This window comes from Emydura macquarii, unplaced genomic scaffold (genome assembly GCF_026122565.2).
Source record: "Emydura macquarii macquarii isolate MOO-44397 ecotype Brisbane River unplaced genomic scaffold, CSIRO-AGI_Emac_v2 contig_2676, whole genome shotgun sequence".
NCBI lineage: Eukaryota > Metazoa > Chordata > Testudines > Chelidae > Emydura > Emydura macquarii.
Window position 1 is genome coordinate 9,138,268 of NW_027132813.1, and position 18,308 is coordinate 9,156,575.

The 18,308-nt window shown below is 47.1% G+C and overlaps 1 protein-coding gene across 1 annotated transcript in view; it reads right to left on the bottom strand.

Moving 5' to 3' along the window:
- Nucleotides 1–4,019: 4,019 nt before the first annotated feature.
- The window catches only part of COQ8A (coenzyme Q8A), a 71,769-nt gene continuing 57,480 nt past the window's right edge, over nucleotides 4,020–18,308 (bottom strand). The window contains exons 9-15 of the mRNA XM_067564841.1: nucleotides 16,686–16,767; nucleotides 13,274–13,367; nucleotides 11,801–11,942; nucleotides 8,870–8,977; nucleotides 7,427–7,492; nucleotides 6,166–6,252; nucleotides 4,020–5,488 (exon numbers count right to left, since the gene is read on the bottom strand). Coding sequence (XP_067420942.1) covers nucleotides 5,195–5,488; nucleotides 6,166–6,252; nucleotides 7,427–7,492; nucleotides 8,870–8,977; nucleotides 11,801–11,942; nucleotides 13,274–13,367; nucleotides 16,686–16,767 — 873 coding nt within the window. The 3' untranslated portion in view covers nucleotides 4,020–5,194. The remainder of the gene's footprint in view (nucleotides 5,489–6,165; nucleotides 6,253–7,426; nucleotides 7,493–8,869; nucleotides 8,978–11,800; nucleotides 11,943–13,273; nucleotides 13,368–16,685; nucleotides 16,768–18,308) is intronic.

The following is an 18,308-nucleotide window of genomic DNA, read 5'->3' on the forward strand; positions in this document are numbered from 1 at the left end:
ACAGGGATACAGAGTTCAATTTTTCTGACTGGCCTGCACCAGGAGGGCATTTGCCCCTTTTAGATCTACATTTCAAACAGAAAGCTGAAAATTTGGTATGCACTCAGACAGGTCTGTCCAATTGGGGGATTTTTCTTAAGAATGCTAAACGCCATATCCCCCTGCAACTGACTTGGCATTTTGCCCTCGGGGAAATCAGCCTTCTTCTTTATTACCCAGTCCTTGGGCCAATCCTCAGAGCCCAGCATCAGCTTCACCAGGAGCCAGCTGGCTCTGGTCACCAAACTGCACTAGTGACAGGTTAAAATACTTTTATTGCTCTCTTGACAGTAGCCTTAGTGCTATATTAGCTGCTTTCCTGGAGAAGGCCTGACATGAGTTATTAAACCTGCACCTATCATGTCTCTACCAGAAATGAGTTATTCTGGGCACACAGTTCATTACCAAGATTGCCGGAGCCTCTCATAGAAATGTAGCACTGAAAGGACCTCAGGAAATCATCAAGTCTAGGCCCCCTGTTCTGAGGCAGGACTAAGTAAACCAAGACCATCCCTGACAGGTGTTTGTCCAACCTGTTCCTAGCACCTAATACTGGGCTTCCAACCTTTGGAAGTTGGGGCTGTGGAATCCCCAATGCCAGAGCTTAGCTACCTGTGTAATTAGAACATTTTTCCTAATATTAAGACCATTACTTGTCTGATTTTGAGTGGACACAGAGAACAATTGTATAACAGCCCTCAACATATTTGAAGACGTATCTCCCCACTCTTTTCTCAAGACTAAACATGCCCAGTTTTGTTTTGTTTTTTAACCTCTCCCCATAAGTTGGGTTTTCTATTATCGTTTTTGTTGCTCTTTTCCAGTCTCACTCCAATTTGTCCACATTGTTGCTAAACTGTGGCACCCAGACCTGGATGCAGTACTTCAACTGAGACCAAACCAGTACCAAATAGAATGGTACAATTACCTCACATCTTACATACTATATGCCTATTAATTCACTTCAGAATGCTATTTGCTTTTCCACAGCTGCATCACCTTGACAACTCCTGTGCAGTTTGTGATCCACTATAATCCCTAATCCTTTTCAATGGTACCACCACCTGGCTAGTTATTTCCCATTTTATAGTGGTGCATTTGATTTTTCCTTCCTAAGTGTAGTACTTTGTACTTGTTTTTATTGAATTTCATGACAGAGTCATAGCACCTGCAGCCTCCATACGTCAAGCTCTACCCCCAATCAGAACAATTGTGCCATTTCATAGACTTCAGATGATCATGATGGTCCCTTCTGACCTTAGTATGACCTCCTGCACCTTGCAGGCCGGAGAACCTCATCCACCTACGCCTGAAACAGACCCCTAACCTCTGGCTGAAATATAGAAGTCCTCAAATCGAGCTTTAAAGACTTCATGTTACAGAGAATTCACCATTTACAGTAGTTTAAACCTACAAGAGACCCATGTCCCATGCAGCTGAGGAAGGTGAAAAACCCCCAGGGTCATGGCCTGTGTGGGTTTGAACCTGTAGGCCTGGCTTCACATATGCCCTCTATAGTCTTCACTCTTGGCCAATGGCATTCTATCTGAAAGGGCCTCTCTTCCCAATGCCTTGGCACAAACTATAGTAGTCCCAGAACTTCCCCCCCACAGCTGTGACTGTCCTATAGAGGGGCTGTACAGATTCGAGGGATCTGGGCAATGGGGGGGGGAGGGGAAAGCACAGCAGCATTATGCTTGGATTTCAGGCTAGCTGCTTGACTTCCTCAGCACTGGGGAACTCCTGCTACTCAATACCCATGTTCTGTTTGAGATGATGGTGGCTGTAACATCTGAACAGACAGGATGGCACCTGAAGTCAAGCCTTTTTGGAAAAGCCTGTCCTTGGTGGTTTGGCCTCCACTCTTATCCCTGAAAGTTGTCTTTAAGGGAAAAGCAAATTTCAATGCTTTCAAACTTTACAGCAAAGTAACAGAAGTGCTGTTTCCTAGAGAAGAGATTCCCAGAGGTTGCAACTGTCTGCTCCAGAGCAGACGCCTTCACATCCTTGACCTATTCCTATATTTTGAGCATGCCCGCTAGCTGAACTACAGTGACAGACACAAATACAAATTCCAGCTCAGTTATAAAATACCCTGGACTTTCTTCTGACCAGGGCTTGGTCAGTGCACCAAGCCCATTCCTGGGCCATCTCCAGTTTGTGTGATACTGGGGCATGAACATTGGGTCACCCTTATGTTAAGAGGGTTTTTCAGTGCATTGTGCTACAAAAGCCTCAAAATATATAGTCCTATTATGTCACTGTGGGACTGATAGTTACAGAGCCTCCCTTTGAGCCTATACATGAGGAGGACTAGAGCCAAGTTCTGATCATCACTCCAACAAAGCCATGCTTCACCTTCCACTGGAATATACCCCTAAGGTGAATCCCATGTTTTCTACTAACAAATACACTGCCCTCCTGCCCTTATCCTAACCCAGGTATCCTAAAGATGACACTGCCTTTGCTCCAAATTAGACTTGAGCACCTCTGGCATTACATGTAGTAATAGACTAAGTCCCTAATCATTTGTACAAGAAATCTGATCCAACCCTCCACTGTGAATGCCATCTACCAATACATTAAATCCCACCTTTAACCAAGTTCCAACTCTGCCAATGCACCATACAATCTGAATGCACTAGCTCTGGCTGAATTGCTTGCATGCTGCTTTAAACATTCTGATCTACAAGGTCACCTGGTCCTGGTCCCCCGTCAGCTTTTTAATGCTAACATAAGCCTTTGACATCTAAATATTTCACTTCCTCTAATATTAAAGGAGCCAGGTCTAGACCTCCATGAGCTTTAAAGCCATCAGTAATTAAAAGTTCTCCCCCTCCCCATACACTCCCCAAACAATTGACTGTTCAGCAGACTAGAAGCATAGCAACCCACAGTAAATTCATATAGTCAAGAAAAGAGCTTTGGCAGTAAGTGGTAAAGAAGACCTTGCTAGGAAAGTCTGTTCTGTACACAGGGCTGCTGCCATCAGTGATGAAACAAAAAACAAAGTAGCATATGCTACAGAGCCAGAGTAAAAGTCCTTCTTGTTTGTATCAGGGGCTAGTCAGTGTTGGCCTATGTACAGGAAGATTATTGCACTGGCCAGTCGACAACAGAATCAATAGTAAGATTTACACTTTTCTAGTAGGTCTTCTAAACTCACTAGTTTATCACTTTTTTAGATAGCACTGGGCACTGCTATAACTTTCAAGTGAAGCAATGTCCATGTTTTGTCCATGACCTTAAAAAAAGTTATATTAGACAAACAGTTTAATTCCTACATGCTATTTTTATAGTCTGCAAGGGAGGTCAACTTTTTACACTTACAGATCACAGAAGGCTGGATAAGTGCAACACTGAGGAACTGGGCATATTTCATTACACATTTACCAGTGCTTTGCTTAGCACCTGTGAAGTGCTAGCAGATATGCTTAGGTCTGTTTCAGCAGAGTGTATTGAAAGTATAAAATACACACCCACCCAGTGCCTGTTCCCATCTTGAGCAGACCAACCAGCTGACAGCTGTTCGGTTTCAGTGTTGAGCCTACTCCATTTGATCCTGCTGGGAAGTAATTCCCTTTCAGCATCCACTACCATCCAGACTAAGTAGAACTGTACCACTGGCTTTAGTTAAAGCATTAGTGCAAGGGGATGATTTTCTTCCATGTGTTTGGGGAGAAAGGATGGAATGTGTCTAATTCAAGAGGCTGGTAATAAGGTGACATTCAAATCGATTACCAGGTCATGGAGACTGAAACAGGCACATGTAGAAGTGGTTCTTTCGCAAAATGACACTGCCCTTCCAGGAAAGAACGGAAGAAGTACTAGAAGAGGTTCTGATCTTCCTTCTTCACACCCAGTTTCTTCTAGTCATACTATAGGAGAAAGTCTATCTGACTGTATGTTACCACCTTGCTATTCTTTTATCCTGATCATGTGAAGCGGAGACGACGGAATAACTGCAGGCGGAAGCTCTCTGCACAAGCACTTTTTTATTGAAATCAGTAAGTCATACAGAGATACAATAATTGTACAAAAACCTAACAAAGTAAGTTTGCTAGCCTGACTCCAATTCTTTAAAACTGTGCGTTTGGCTATAAACATGTAGTACATATTTCAGTAAAAGCTTGAAATGCCCGTAAGAGAACAAGAGACTCCCAGAGAACATTTCCCCCTTCTCTCAAACTCTGAATTAGAGAGCACAGACAGGAAGGTGAAGAGACTAGCTTCTTTGCTGGGACTCTAAAAAGCCAAGAAGTGCCTGGGCTTCGGCTTACAGGGGAGCTGATACATCCCAGCTACGGAAGACTCCCACTATTTGTGCTTATGCACAGCTCCTTTGCTTAATACATTCAACTTAAAACTAAAAAAAGACAACTGACTGACTTTCTGAGCAGGGGTTCTCTGTAAATAGGTTTTAAATATAAATTTTGGCACCACTTGCATCAGATATTTTAATTCTTTGCCTTCCTAGCTTTAGCTTGCAAGTTGAAGAAAGAGCAGAAAGTATAACATTTCATCCTATGGGTACACATCTTACACTACATCACGGTCAGTAAAATCCAGGAATCTTCTCTGACTGCCACCATTCATCTTACAAAAATAGGGTCCGTTGTAGGTTACCAGGTATTTTAGTCTGTAATTCACAGTATGAAAACCATTCAAATTTCACCTTAGCAGAAAGAAAAGGGGTGAGGGGGATTTTTTTGATTTTTTTTTTTTTTTTAAATTTTCAGAGAATTATAAACAGGTTTCAATACAAACTAGTTCTAGTTGTTTTCTCTCTTCCCCCATCGAACGCATTATAAAAACCCAATCACAGTATGAAGCCACCATGAATGTTAAAAATGCACTAGAGATAGCTGGCTGGTGCCTTGAACAGTGCCACAGAAGAACACAGCAGACTAACCCCACCACCTCACGAGGATACAATTCCTGTAAGCCATGGGAATCTAATGACAGAATGTAGGACAGACACTGCATTGAAGAGTGATTTTGTCCTTTGTGAAACAAACACTGAACTTCCAGCACAAAGGCTGCTACATCTCGAGAAGATGAGAATGTGAGGATGTGACAGAGACGACTACATTGCTCTTCGCTAGATACAGTATGATTGGGCCTTAAGAACAAGACACTTGTTAGTTCATCCTCGCTACTGCTCCTGCTCCTTGGCCCTCCTGCTCCAGTATTTACTATAGGCCTCCTGGAACATGTTTTTGCAGGAGATTTTGGCCTTCAGTTTGGAGCATATGAGGAAGGAACCCCCCATCTTCCGGTGGAGAGAGTAGGTCTCCTCTGGTGGAGGGACAAGCCGGTGCTTCAGCATGACCGGGATTAAACCATGGATCTTTTCAGTGGTGCTCTGGCTGCCAAAGTCAAATGGCTCCTCAGACGCAAAAGCCTCTCCCAGGATGAGAACAGCTTCTAAGTGGGCATTTTCCATCTCCTGCCCAAAAACAAAGAGGAGTCAGTATCACACAAGGATGACTCCAGCACCAGCTGCTTTTAACGTATGGAGGAAAAAAAGTAAAAGACCAGAGCTAGCACTCAGCAAACGACGAGGTAAAGTCCAGTCCCCAGCACAGAGACTCTGCAGAAACCCAAGATGACTCACTTGCAGCTGTATTGGAGTCTTACAGGAGATCCTCGGCCATTCAGTCACAAGATCTCTACACAGAGGATTTGGCTGGGATAATGGGAGGCGGTCACTAGGAGGAATGCAAAGTTCTCTGGTGCACAGCAGGGACACTGTTTACAGGTGCATCTATGCCCTGGGGAAAGGGGTACAGATTCTTACTCTACCCTTGGGCCTGTGTGCCAGGCTCCCATCAAAACCCATGCTGCACAGATATAAAAGCTACAGCAAAGGAAGTGAAGGGATAAAATACATCTTTGCTACAGCCAGTGGTAGTTTTCCCCATCTCTAGCTCAGCTTGAGGAGAGGGAGACAGCTGTGTCACAGAAATCCTGTATCCTTTCCTTCCCACTGCCAATGCCAACAGTGCAGGTTTCATGGATTGTCACTAGTCTTCCCCTATTATGGGATCCACAGAACACCAGATCCAAGCAACTTAAAGAGCCAGCAATAAAGGGGGGGGAAGGGGGGAGGATTCCATTCCATACCTTGATTTCATAGCCAGTAAGAAATTTCATTTCTATCGACTTCCTCAACACTGTCTCTCTGTCCTGATCTGCAGCCGCCTTTATTACCTGAATAGGAAGAACGCCATCAGGAAGGCTTCAAACAAGGAGACGAGAGCCTTGCACCCAACACACATTTATGCTACTGAGCAATAGCGGCAGCATTTGCTACGCAATCTGGAAGATGGCCAGTTTCAGAGTTATTTGCATAAATGCATCTGCTGCAAAAGCCTTTCGTAACAAGACCGGAGTCAGTGGCCCACAAAACAAGTGGCCACAGTAGTTACAATTCCCTGCTCCCTGTGAAACAGGAGGAGCAAACCTTGCTTGGGGCACCAGCAGTGTTAGGAGAGACTGCAAACCCCAGCTATCTGGACTTATTTTATGAAGTGCTCTGATAGATAAAGGAATGGGCACGTAATTAAAGTGGCTTAGTGATATTAATTGGCTTTGTCAAACAGTTTATAAGCAGGCTGAAGTTACAGGAGATGAGCGGAGTATGAAATGCTCCAAGTCCACACATTTCACCCGCATTGCTGAATTTCCAGCAGGCAGAAAGGTACCTGTCCGTTAAAATAAGCACTACTGCTCCGATCTCCCAGAGAGCAATATTTCAATTCACTGCAGTAGGATTTGTGCATGTGGAGAATACACTGAAAGGGACTGGAACTTCAACAGAAAAGTCACTGTGGCGGCCAAGTCCTTATCACGTCTATTACACAGCAGGACAGCAGCTGAATTGCAGGCATACTAGTTCGTAGTAGCCAACTGTAGGTTCCCCATACCCCAAGCTGGGGAGAGATCAACCCACAGTAAGAGACTAAGAGTGCAGGGAGCACAAAGTAACAGAGGGATTATTTGCTCACTGAGACACGTAGGGCCAAATTCCAAGCTCAGGGACACCCCAGTAAAGTGGAGTTACACAGGGAAAACCCAGGGCAGGAGTTGACCCTTTACAGAGCAGCAGCTCAGGTCTCCCTCTGAGATATAAACTTACAACAGAACTGGGATATTGGCAGGTTTGTGAGGGACACAGGTGAATCTAAGAGAAGGAAGCAAAGCTGTGGCATGGTCTCCTTCAACATGCCGCAGGCCGTATTTCTTCCCATGAGCAGATTCAGCTGCAAACAGACGTGCTCCTCAAATATGCAAGATCTTAAGACCCAACGTAGCCAAGAGTTAAGCAGGGGTGTGCAAGTGACACTATACTCCATGCCACAGCGTGTGCAATTCGAGTCCTCACCTCAATGTAGAGGTCAGTGAAGTCCTCGTCAAACCCACGAGTTGCGCCGAAGTCCAGCAGGGCCACCTGGATATGGACAAACCCTTTGCATTACAGTAGAAACCGCTACAAAAGAGGATAGGCTGGTGTGGGAAGCCCAGAGCAGTGGTTTCATTTAGCTCAGTTATCATAAGTCACATGGGGCTGGAGCTCCTTCCAGAGCATCTGAATTTCCACTTAACTCTCTCCTTACTGGATATGATGGGCAACATTACACCCAACATACTTCATAGCATACAGCACATTAGAGAATCACTCCTAAGCACATACATATTTTCAGACATCAGAGGAGGCAGGACCTATAGCTACATCATGATATCTGCTGGGTTAGTAGCTCCCACACCAGTGACTTCTGCTCTGGATCACATCAGCAGAGAATCTTGCTTCCAGCATTTACAAATGTGGAAATCAGACAGCCCAACATTGGCCCCTGGCGCCAATGCAGTTTCCAAGCCTACTTGACAAGGACACAAATATACGCAAAATCCAGACCCATGGGGTGCGAGGAAAGAAACCCTGACCATGTGGAATCACCTCACTAGACATCAATATGTTTAACATAGCACAAGTGGCAAGCATCCGATCCAACTGTCCCTTACTCAATAATACCTTAACTGTTCCTAGGGTAAAGAACATGCAGGGTGTCTTTTCAGTGACAGCTTCCAGTAAAGTCAGAACAGACCCAGAGTCATAGGCAACTGGTCCTGGATTCAGGACAGAGTGGGTGGGCAGCCAGGGTGAAAGGGACCATTCTACCCCCATGATCAGCTGAGGAGGAAAGAGGAGGCAGATTCCATCAGCATGGCTGGAGAGCAGCAATGTTCATTCTCTGTCCTTTGACGAAGCAAAAGGGCACACCCTTTAACATGTCCAGTTATGCTTCTGTAATGAAGCAGGAGGACATCGTAAAAGCTGCTGCCCTGTCCATGCAGAGGCCTTCTGAGGGTGCTGGCAAGACAGCCGGCTCTGCCGGCACCTTTGCCTATCACGACTGGAAGTTTCACTTTCAGGAGACAGTGGTCAATGGAATTGGGGTACATAAGATCATCTTACTCCCTCCCCCTACTAGAAAGCCTGAGACTTCAGCATATGCATATGGCTATTGAGGAGCATGATACAACATTGGCTCCATACAATATACCCAAAAGCCAGGATCCCAGTTCTTTAGATGTCACTGAAATAAGCCGGCTTGTTCCCCCAAAAGCCTGCAGTGTTGTGAGGACCTCACACCCCTCTTCAATAGATGACCCACTATGGCACCACAGCCCCTGGCTCTGTGGTCTGAAGGAAAAGGGTCTATAAAAGAGGTTCAGGAAGAGACTCTTTAGCTTTGGGGGTGGGGAGAGCGTCATAAACCAATAAAATGTCCTGCCTAGTATAGGACCAGCTGCTGCTGGGGCTTACCTTGTGCAGCTGTGGGTCATAGAAGAAATTAGACCAATTCGGATCAGTCTGCATGAACCTGAACTCAAACAGCTCCCGCAGGCACAGAATCAGGATGTTGGAGCAGATCTTTGGAAGCACAGTGAGAGAAGAATGGGTGAGTCACAGCTAGCAAAGTGTCAGACACCAATTGCTCCAGATTTACCCGATTTTAGCACACAGCAACGACATCAGCATGCTTGCCAGGGCGGGGTGCCCAGGAAGTAACAGTGAGATTACATCCGACCTGTTCTGCGGCTGTCCCCCGGGCACAGAACACCCACTGACCTCAAGCCACCAGTCGGAGTTCTCTGCATGGGGACAACTGCAAACCACACGCTACATGCCTCATTTAAAACTCTCCCTCATCTGGTTGGCCAGCTGACAAGAGGATACAGGACCCACTACTGCTCTTGGCAATTCTCACGTCTCAGGTACCGATGGCTGTGCTTTCAGAGCCAAAGGTGCCATATGCACCCATGCATGCCCAACACACGAGCAGGGTCTTGTTGTCTACTTAGGCCTGTCTTTTTCAGAAAGTGAAGCTTTTAATAAAGTTGTGGAAAATTCAACATGAGCATCTATTCCCCCACCTAGCTGCTCCCAGTCCCAAAGGAAGGCCTCATTTTCCTCAGATGTGGCGATCCCTGGCTAACTTCTGGAGTCAGGGAGCCTCAATGCAAATCCTACACTAGTGCCAATTGTAAGACACAGACTTGCCAGTTAACTGGAGGTTAACATCTGCCCCCTGTCAGTCCCCATGTGCCGGGATACACTCCTTTTGCTCAGGATGCAGCACACGGTATCCAAACTATGCTTTCCTAGCTGATTAGAAAGAAGTTTGCTAAGTTGTAGTTGCAGACCGTAGCCTCCAGGGGGAAGATCATAACTGCAGGTACTTGAATACAGTGTCTCTTTCAGTTTGCCAAGGTTAGACTGTAAATTCTGTAACTCACAGTAAGGATATGCCTGCACTGATCGTGGCAAATTTGTCGACGTCAGATCGATTTATCTGGATCAACTGAGTGGAAGTGAAGTCCCGCTCAACTGACCCGGAAGTCGATTTAATAAAACCAGCTCCCCAATGTGGGCATGCATTTCCTGTCGACACAGCGTAGTGGAGACAGTGCGCAGAAGGGAATTTAGAAAGTCAACGTAAGTTACGCGGTTACTCTGTGTAGTTTGTGCAACTCCCGTTGACTGCCGCTGAATTTGCCTGTCAGCGTAGACTAGGCCTGTCTCTCTCCCTGGTGCGCCCACAGCAGTAAGGGGAGCTCTTTACGATGCCAAGAGATCCAGCAGTGCCGAGAGTGGGGAGGCCAGGGGAGCAGCTATTCTAGCTCACCCTTGTGAAAGAGCCCTGTTGTAGAGCTTAGTCAGGGTGAAATCAACCAAGTTCTGTAGAATTGTAACAAGGGTCTAGAGAACCTATCCTTAAAAACCTACAGAAGTAACAGAGAATGAGACTAGCTACCAGTGTTACGAACTTTACGCAGAACACTGCAATATATAGTTTTCTATATAATGGCTCAAAACTCCTTACAGAAGAGGTCTCACTCTCAAATCCTACAGGATTCTTCTATCAAGAGGTTCTTAAGTTGAGCCTGTTTAACAGAGGACCAGCCCTAGTCTCAATGGCAGGATCACCTCCTGCTTCTTCCGAAGATCTTTAGCTTCCACCCAGCTACTGTCCAAGGTTGGATAGAAGGCAACTGTTTTTAAACACCGCATCCAAGGGGTAACAACGCAACACTGATCATGAGCCAAAACTAGTGCAGGACGATCTCATTTGGGCCAGGAGAACATGGGTTAGAGAGTCACTAAGTCAGTCCCTTGGACACTGTGCAGAGTAAGGGACAGACCCCCTGGCATCTCCCTTTTATAAGTGGGAAGTGCTTTCTGTTCTTTGCAGACTGTCTGTGGTGTCCAGTGGGCTATTAAAAAAACCAATCACCAAACACATAAGCAGTCACATTATCATGAATGACAAGCTCAAGAGCAACAAAACAGCCCAGAGGTCACAGGCAATTGGATCTGGCACAGCTCCAAGTACAGTGTGTTGCTTGGACCTTTTATCTATAGGAATATACTTTGTGCGCTTCCCCAGTGACCTGCCAACAGCTGATAGCTCACACCAGCCCATAAGCAACTGAATCCAAATACCAGAACAGTTATTTCTACTAACTGAGCAGCAGCCAGAGCTGCCTGCCCTGCTGTAACTCTTCATCCCTTGCTATATTCAGCACCAATGCTTTCACATCCTCACTTCCCCTCCCCTCTGCTTCTTGTTTTCTGAAAGGTACTTTTCCAAGACCTTTGTACTACACAAGCCAATCCAGCAGTGAAAGCTATATTTGACTGCTAATGCATTTCTGTGCTCTTGTTCCCGGAGAGCAACTGCAAGCAAAGAGTCTCTCTCACCAAGCTGGCAACCTCCCAAAGTCAGGTCCGCCCTTCGAAAGGAAGAGAAGAGGGCCTGCCTCTCATTAGGGGAGCAATACAGCATGCTTCTTCGACTGTATAGCGATATACATCACAACAGAAATATAGTCTGAAAGAGCTAGGGGGCCAGGACATGCTCAGACATCTCCTTGTACAATCAAGGCTCCACTGCCATTTAACCCCCACTGCCCAGAGAGAATGCCAACTTTCTTTGTAACTCTTGCAATTCAATCCCAGAATTTGCCAGAATCACCATTACAATCTATCCAAGTCCCAACAACTATAATCCAGAGCTGCCCCTCTCAAGAGACCCGACAAGGTCAGCAGGGTCCTCTACCCTAGCAGCTCTCCTTCCACCCCGCACTTTGTAGTGCCCAAGTCACTGTCATGAACAAAGGTCTCCAAGACAATAACCAAGCAAACACAGCTCTCTGCACTGTACGCCCAGCCACAGCGGTGTTGGGGTAATACCTCATTTCGGATTTCCTGGCTCAATCCTTCTGCTTGGTCCAACGGGAACCCAGACACCAGGTCCGTGGTCAGGACGTGCTGGCTGCACAGTTCATCCACTAGGTCAGGGACGTAAAAGAAAGGGTGATCCTTCAGCAGCTCCCTGGGGACAGCAAGGAAAGGGTTAGGAGATCCCAAGGAGGCTGTCACTTCTGCTGTATTGCAAATGCAGAGTTTCCTTACAAGGGGAGACCAGCTGCCTACAGGGCACCCGAATGCCCTGTATTGCCACACCTGGGGTCCCCAGCTCCTGCAGAGTGGGATAGGGAGAAAGGAATCCCTCACACAGCAGTGGAAACCACTCAGGCTGGTTCAAGCCGCTGATGACTCTGAAGGGAGGCTCCATATAATCCCAGCCAGGACTATGGTTGCTAGAAATGCTCGGGACTCCCTGGGAATGGGGGAGGACCCATCAAGTGCCCTTTCCTCTGCCTAGGTGATGGAGTGCAGACTGCATGAGAAGCAAGGCTGGCAGTTCCAGGCACTAATGAGGACGCCTGCTGCTACCGGGGGAAGGGGGTGGTGGTGGAAGCGTCTCCCTAGCAGAAACGTCGCTCTGACAGGAGACCAAATGTGTAGCGCAGCAGGGTGCACGGAAAGGGATCCCCCTGCAGGGCTACCAGGTAGGCTCAAGACTGAAGAGAGCAAGGGATGCAGGGGCAATTTTAAAGAAGAACCAGATACCTTGCCAGGAGGGCACAAGCTTTTAAAGCTTAGCTATTGCTGCCCCAAAGAGCCAGGACGGCACCTTAGCAAATGCAGCGTACAGGGCACAGCCAGCCAGCAGCCTTGGGAGCCAAGAGGACAAGGAAGAAGAGCTTGTCTCCCAGCTCTGCCCCACATAAAACAGCCAGGCTGCACTCACAGTGAGGTCACCAGCAGGGCAGGTGGAAAGAAGGGAAGCAAGGCTGTGCTCTTAGCATCAATCACTAGAGAAAGTGCTTGAAGCCTGAAGGGGGACGTTTACAGTCTCACCAAAGAATACAAGCGCATTTCTACCACCAAGCTGGGAGTGCCCAGCAGACAAAGAAGTTATTCAATCCTGCCTCACCAGCCGGCAGGACCCCTCCCCAGGTGGCCAAACAGGCAGTTTCATCAATTGTGCCCTGGGATGAGAGGGGGCAGCAGCTGCTCTGCCTTGCTCCTGGCTGGACACCCCTGGGTGTCCTCACAGGGTCATCTCCAACCAACACAACCCAGCTCCAAAAGGAGGGAGTTACACTGGAGATGGCTGGGAGAATTTCACACTTTTAAAGAGCCATCCTTTCCCCCAGTGCCACCCATCCCCTGCCCCAATGGCATGCACATCCACAAACATTTGATAGTCAGGGTCATTGCAGAAGCCCTAGCACCAGGAGTTAAATAATAGGGTTCCTCCTCCCAACATCATGCATCAAGGGGGGGAAGCGTAAGAGGGCAACACTGTGAACCCACTTGAATTTCTTAGCACAGGCAGCTTCTCTCTTGTAATCACACTCCATAGCCAGTTCTCTGCTCAGAACTTCAATCATGTGCTCAGGGAACAGACCTAGACACAGAACCGCAGAAGGAAGAAGATATTTAGGCAGTGTCAGGGGCTAAGAAATGCTTAGTGGTTCAATAAGAAGCAAGCCACTGGTTGAGAAGAGAACTTGCAAGACAAACAGCTTGGAGCCAAGGCAACACAGCCTCCCCAGGTTGTTCACATTTCTGATTAGTGGCCAAGTTTGCTTCACCCTCACTCAGTCTCTGATTTAAAAAAAAACAACCCAAAAACTAACTTGTGTTCACCAGGCCAGCGAGGGCTGGGATTGTACTGGGGGTCTTGTATGCAGGACCCCCTCTCCTCAGGTGCCAGATGGGGTAATTCCTGTCACTCAGCAGCAATCCTTTAAAATACATTTAGTAGCAGCAGGTACAGAATCCCACTCAGCTCTCCAACTCCTGCAATGGGAGTGAGAGGGAAGAATCCTTATGCTTTTGCCAGGGATCACACACTTTTATTTCAGCTTGTGGAAGGGTATTGACCATAGTCATTTTCTTCCCTGCCATCTTGTGGGGAATAAGGGGAGGTTACTTACTGTAACTGACGGTTCTTCAAGATGCGTGGTCCCTATCTGGATTCCATCATGGGTGCACCATGCGCCAGAGCTGGAACCGTTTAAAGCAGTGTCCGTCGACCCGCATGCACACCTCGCGTTGCCCACGTTGTATGGCTAAGGTCTTATATGTCTGCGCGGGTTGACCCTTGCTCCCTCAGTTTTTTTTTGCCCTCCTCTGTAGCACGGTTGTGTGCCTGTCGGTACTGGTGGAATCGTAGGATATGTTTGCTCCAGACAGTGGTGCAACAGTAGCGGTTCATCGGCCGGAGACAGTGACTGTATGTTTTCCTGAGGTTCCTTGTGAGCTGAGCCCTCCGCAAGTCTACAGAGTTCCACTGTGGGGGTCAACAGGAATAGCCATCCCGGAGTGCACGGTACCGGGTCTGGTGGACTCATGGATGGTCCATATTCTATGGATGCTTGAGAGGTGGATGGGCTGACAACGAGCTTCATTTTCTTGTCAGCTTTAGCTCTTTTGGGTGCCGGAGCCGCCGAATCCACTCACGACTTCTCAAACGGCTGGTCGTGGTTCAGGGAGGGAACGTGGCATTTAGAAGTGGTCCCTCTCGGGGATCCACTTGTGCCCATGACTATGTTTCTTCTTATGTGACTCCATCGGTATTCACAGCTCCACCGGTACCAATGCAGCTGGCGATGCTGATATCACCAGTGCGGGTGGGTGCTCCAAAGGATCCATTGGTGCCACCTCATGGTGCGCACACAGACGTATAGAAAATTTCTTATGGAAGAAGCTAAGTCTGAATTGCCTCGCTTCTCGCGTTCTCAGCGGGAAGGAGCAATAGACAGAGCACTGCAACACAATGTGAAATTCCCCCAAGCAATATAAGCAGTGCAAATGTTCGTCATTTACTGAGAAGGATTGAGGGCATGAGGCACAACTCTTGAAGCCTGCCTGTTTTGGCATACTCCCCCACACTTGAATCTCTATCTAATTCTATCTTTTTTTTTTTTTTTTTTTTTTTTTTTTAAACTTAACAATGTATTAATGATCTGCTAACGACTAAAGATTCACTGACTCTTCTAACCGCTAACAATGGAAAAGTTTATTTGCTACTCAGGTCCGAAGAGGACAAGATGTTCCGACCCTAGCCATGCGGCGGTAAGAGGAAACTGAGGGGGGGCGTCGACCTTCACAGACACACAAGACCTCAGACGTACTACCTGGGCAACGCGAGGCATGCTTTCAACAGTTCCAGCTCCGGTGCATGGCGCACATTCGCACCCACGATGGAATCCACATAGGGACCATCACTCGAAGAAGCAGCACAGAGTTGTAGGACATGAAGGAGAGAATGGATTTTGCTGAACACTGGGATTTGTGAGGGCAAATAATGGGCATTAAAGAGTTGATGAGAATTAAAGAGAATTAAATAAATACACTCCATGAGCCAACATTCACACTGCATGCACACAGGCCCAGGAAGTCACCAGAAGCAAGTTCTCCAAGGCACTGCTCAAGCCAGGCAACAATCCCAGCTGGTCCCCCCGAACAAACAGGAAGAGAAAGGGGTGGCCTTGTACACTCCCTACTGAGAATGCATCCCCTCTCCCCTCCCTGCCCGGCATAGATACACACTCACATTCTCCCCCACGGGATGGTTTCTACATGGGGCACCCCAGCTAAATAGGTATTTGATTATTAAAGTGTTAATGGCAAAACACACCCATCAGGCACTGAGACTTCACACCAGGAAAGCTGGGCAGAGGGGAGAGTTCCCTGTGCTGATGCTACTGAAATGACATGGGCGTGCTGGGCTTTCCTAGACAGCGTGCAGCCTTTCCGCATGGCAGCAACACCTGGGAGGAGGACTCCTAGCCTGGAGCAGCAATTTATCTAGAGAAATAAAAATCTACTGTGTCCAGAAACTAAAAGTACCATTTGCCATAGGCTTCCCTGACCCAGAAAGAGCTTCATGGAATGTTCTCTCTTATATGATGTGCCTCTTTGGCTAAGGCTCTGATTGTAAGTGCCATGAGCACCAGGTTTCCGACAGGCTCCAGACGGCCTGTTTTGGCATAAGGGATTTGGGAAGGTCACCCCGTTAAATGAAGAGTTAGTTCCCACCCACAATCCTGTTTGAGGATGCTGGAAGGAAGCTCGGCCTTTTTTCAATAACTGTCCTAGAGGTTTGCTCAGGCCTAGTTTTTAGGCATGACATGGATTCGATCAGGTTGAATCATATTTCAACCCAACCTGACTCTTGCCTTGTGAACTTGAGTCATTGTCTTTGCCACTGCCTCCAGCCCATGAGGTCAGAGTGGTAGCAGCTGCACGCCCTGCTCCTGCAATCCACCACCCCCTGCTTCACTGCACTCGCACTACGACACCTTCCCATGGACAGCTGGAGGAGACCCAATCTGAGCCCAAAAAGTCCCAGTTCTTTTCCCACCCGAGCCAGAACAGGTATTTGTAGTTGAGCCCCACTGGGTTTGGGTTGCATTGCAGGGCTCTAAACCGTACACCTGCATGACTAAGATCTTGGCTGTGCCAGCCACAATGAGGAGACAGGTGTCTGGAGTAGCCCCAGCTCCATTACTGTTTATGAGGGGACAGAACTGAATGGGTGGTGGGAGATGCAAAGCAGCCCAGTACAGAGTCTGATTATTAAGGCAGTGGCTATGTAACCAGGAAGAGGCACCAGTGGATGTCTGAACCAATTCTCTCTCCTTCCCACCTTGCCTCAAGGGGCCCTGCAGGGTGTTTCTCTCTTGGAAGGCTTCAGCCAGTATGTCTGTTACTTTACCTTCTGGGAGAACATTGCTCATACTCAGGACGGTCATCAAATTGTTAACATCACTATTGATGCTCTGGGCCACTCCAGGGTACTGCAGAGGAAGAAGGGCAGCAGTGAGATCAGACAAACTAGGGTTAGGGCATCTTTAGGCCACTACAAGACTTTCTACAAGCAGAGTGGTACTTACAATAGCCACCAGCACCTCCCACCTCAAAAATACACCCAAACAGAGCTTCCTGTAACACCGGAAGAGAGACGACTCAATGACTAAAGTCCACTACGAACCTTGCTACGTAAATCTATTACCTGGAAGGTGTTCAGACACTTGACGATGGGCAACAGAAAAAAAACAACCCTTACAGAAATGTTAGATTCTTCCCTAAACCCACTGCAAGTAAAATGGCCAGTTATGATTTTCTGACATAGGGATTCACTCCACACACACAGAAAACATCTTAAGAGAAATAAATACCCAGGCAATAACAGACTCTCACTTCACTCCCACTGCTGAAACATGGCAGATTGACTGCCTTGGAGACAGAAGCCCTTTGTTTATCCATAGAACAGGACTGAATGCACAGTGGCAGCGTACGCATAACGTGCTCTACGTGCCGATGTGCTCCAACCCTGAACTGGTGAGAGGTTGGATCAGTTTCTTCACCTGTTCAATACTTCACTTCTCTCCACAGGACTGTCAAGAAGGGAGCCAATTCTACACTTTTTTTTAATAATCTGAACACCTGTCAAGTGGGAGTTGAAATGATACCATGATGGTAACCTTACAACAATATTCACGGGGCCTGAATTCAAATAGATGCCCTAGAGATGAAAAGCTTTAGGTCATATCAACAACCCTCTAATCCAACCAGTATCTCCAAAACATCCCCTGCTTACAAAAGGAGCCCACAAACACAACGACCAACCCAGGTAGAGACAGCTCACAGAGGGAAAGGGAAGCATCTAGAGCTGCATGCATGCCCAGTGGCTTATTACAATCTGCAGCAGAATATTTAGCTCGTCTAGATTTCAAATGTGTGACAAAGCCAGCACTTCCAATGACAGAATTCATTAATATTAGAAGGATCAAATGTGTCACTGAAACTAGTTTGAACACACACACAGTTTGTGTTGCCGCTGTTGACTGATTTAATTAGACAGTTTTATTGTGTGTAGGTAAACAATGTTCTGTATTGTTCTGACAGGCAACATTCATGTACACAAGAGCTGCGATGAGGCTGAACACCTGCCATTTCAAATCTGACTCACAACCAGGATGCTGCAACAAGTCAAAGTTTTTCAAAACAGCCTATGGCCACTAGTCAGAAGGTGGATTCTGATCGATTCGTCAACTGTCCTATATGCTATTAGGAACATATGAATTGTCATTCTAGATCAGACCCATGGTCCACTAATCCAGTATTCTGTCTGACAACAGCTAAAGCCACATTCCTTAGAGGAAGGTGCAAGAAATCCCACAACAGACTGAAGTGGGCTAGTCTGTCCCCTATGAAGATCTCACAAATGTAGGACTGGAAGGGACCTCAGGAGGTCATCTAGTCCAGTCCCCTGCACTTATGGCAGGACCTAACATTATCTAGACCATCCCTTTCTATTGGGGATCATCCTAAACCC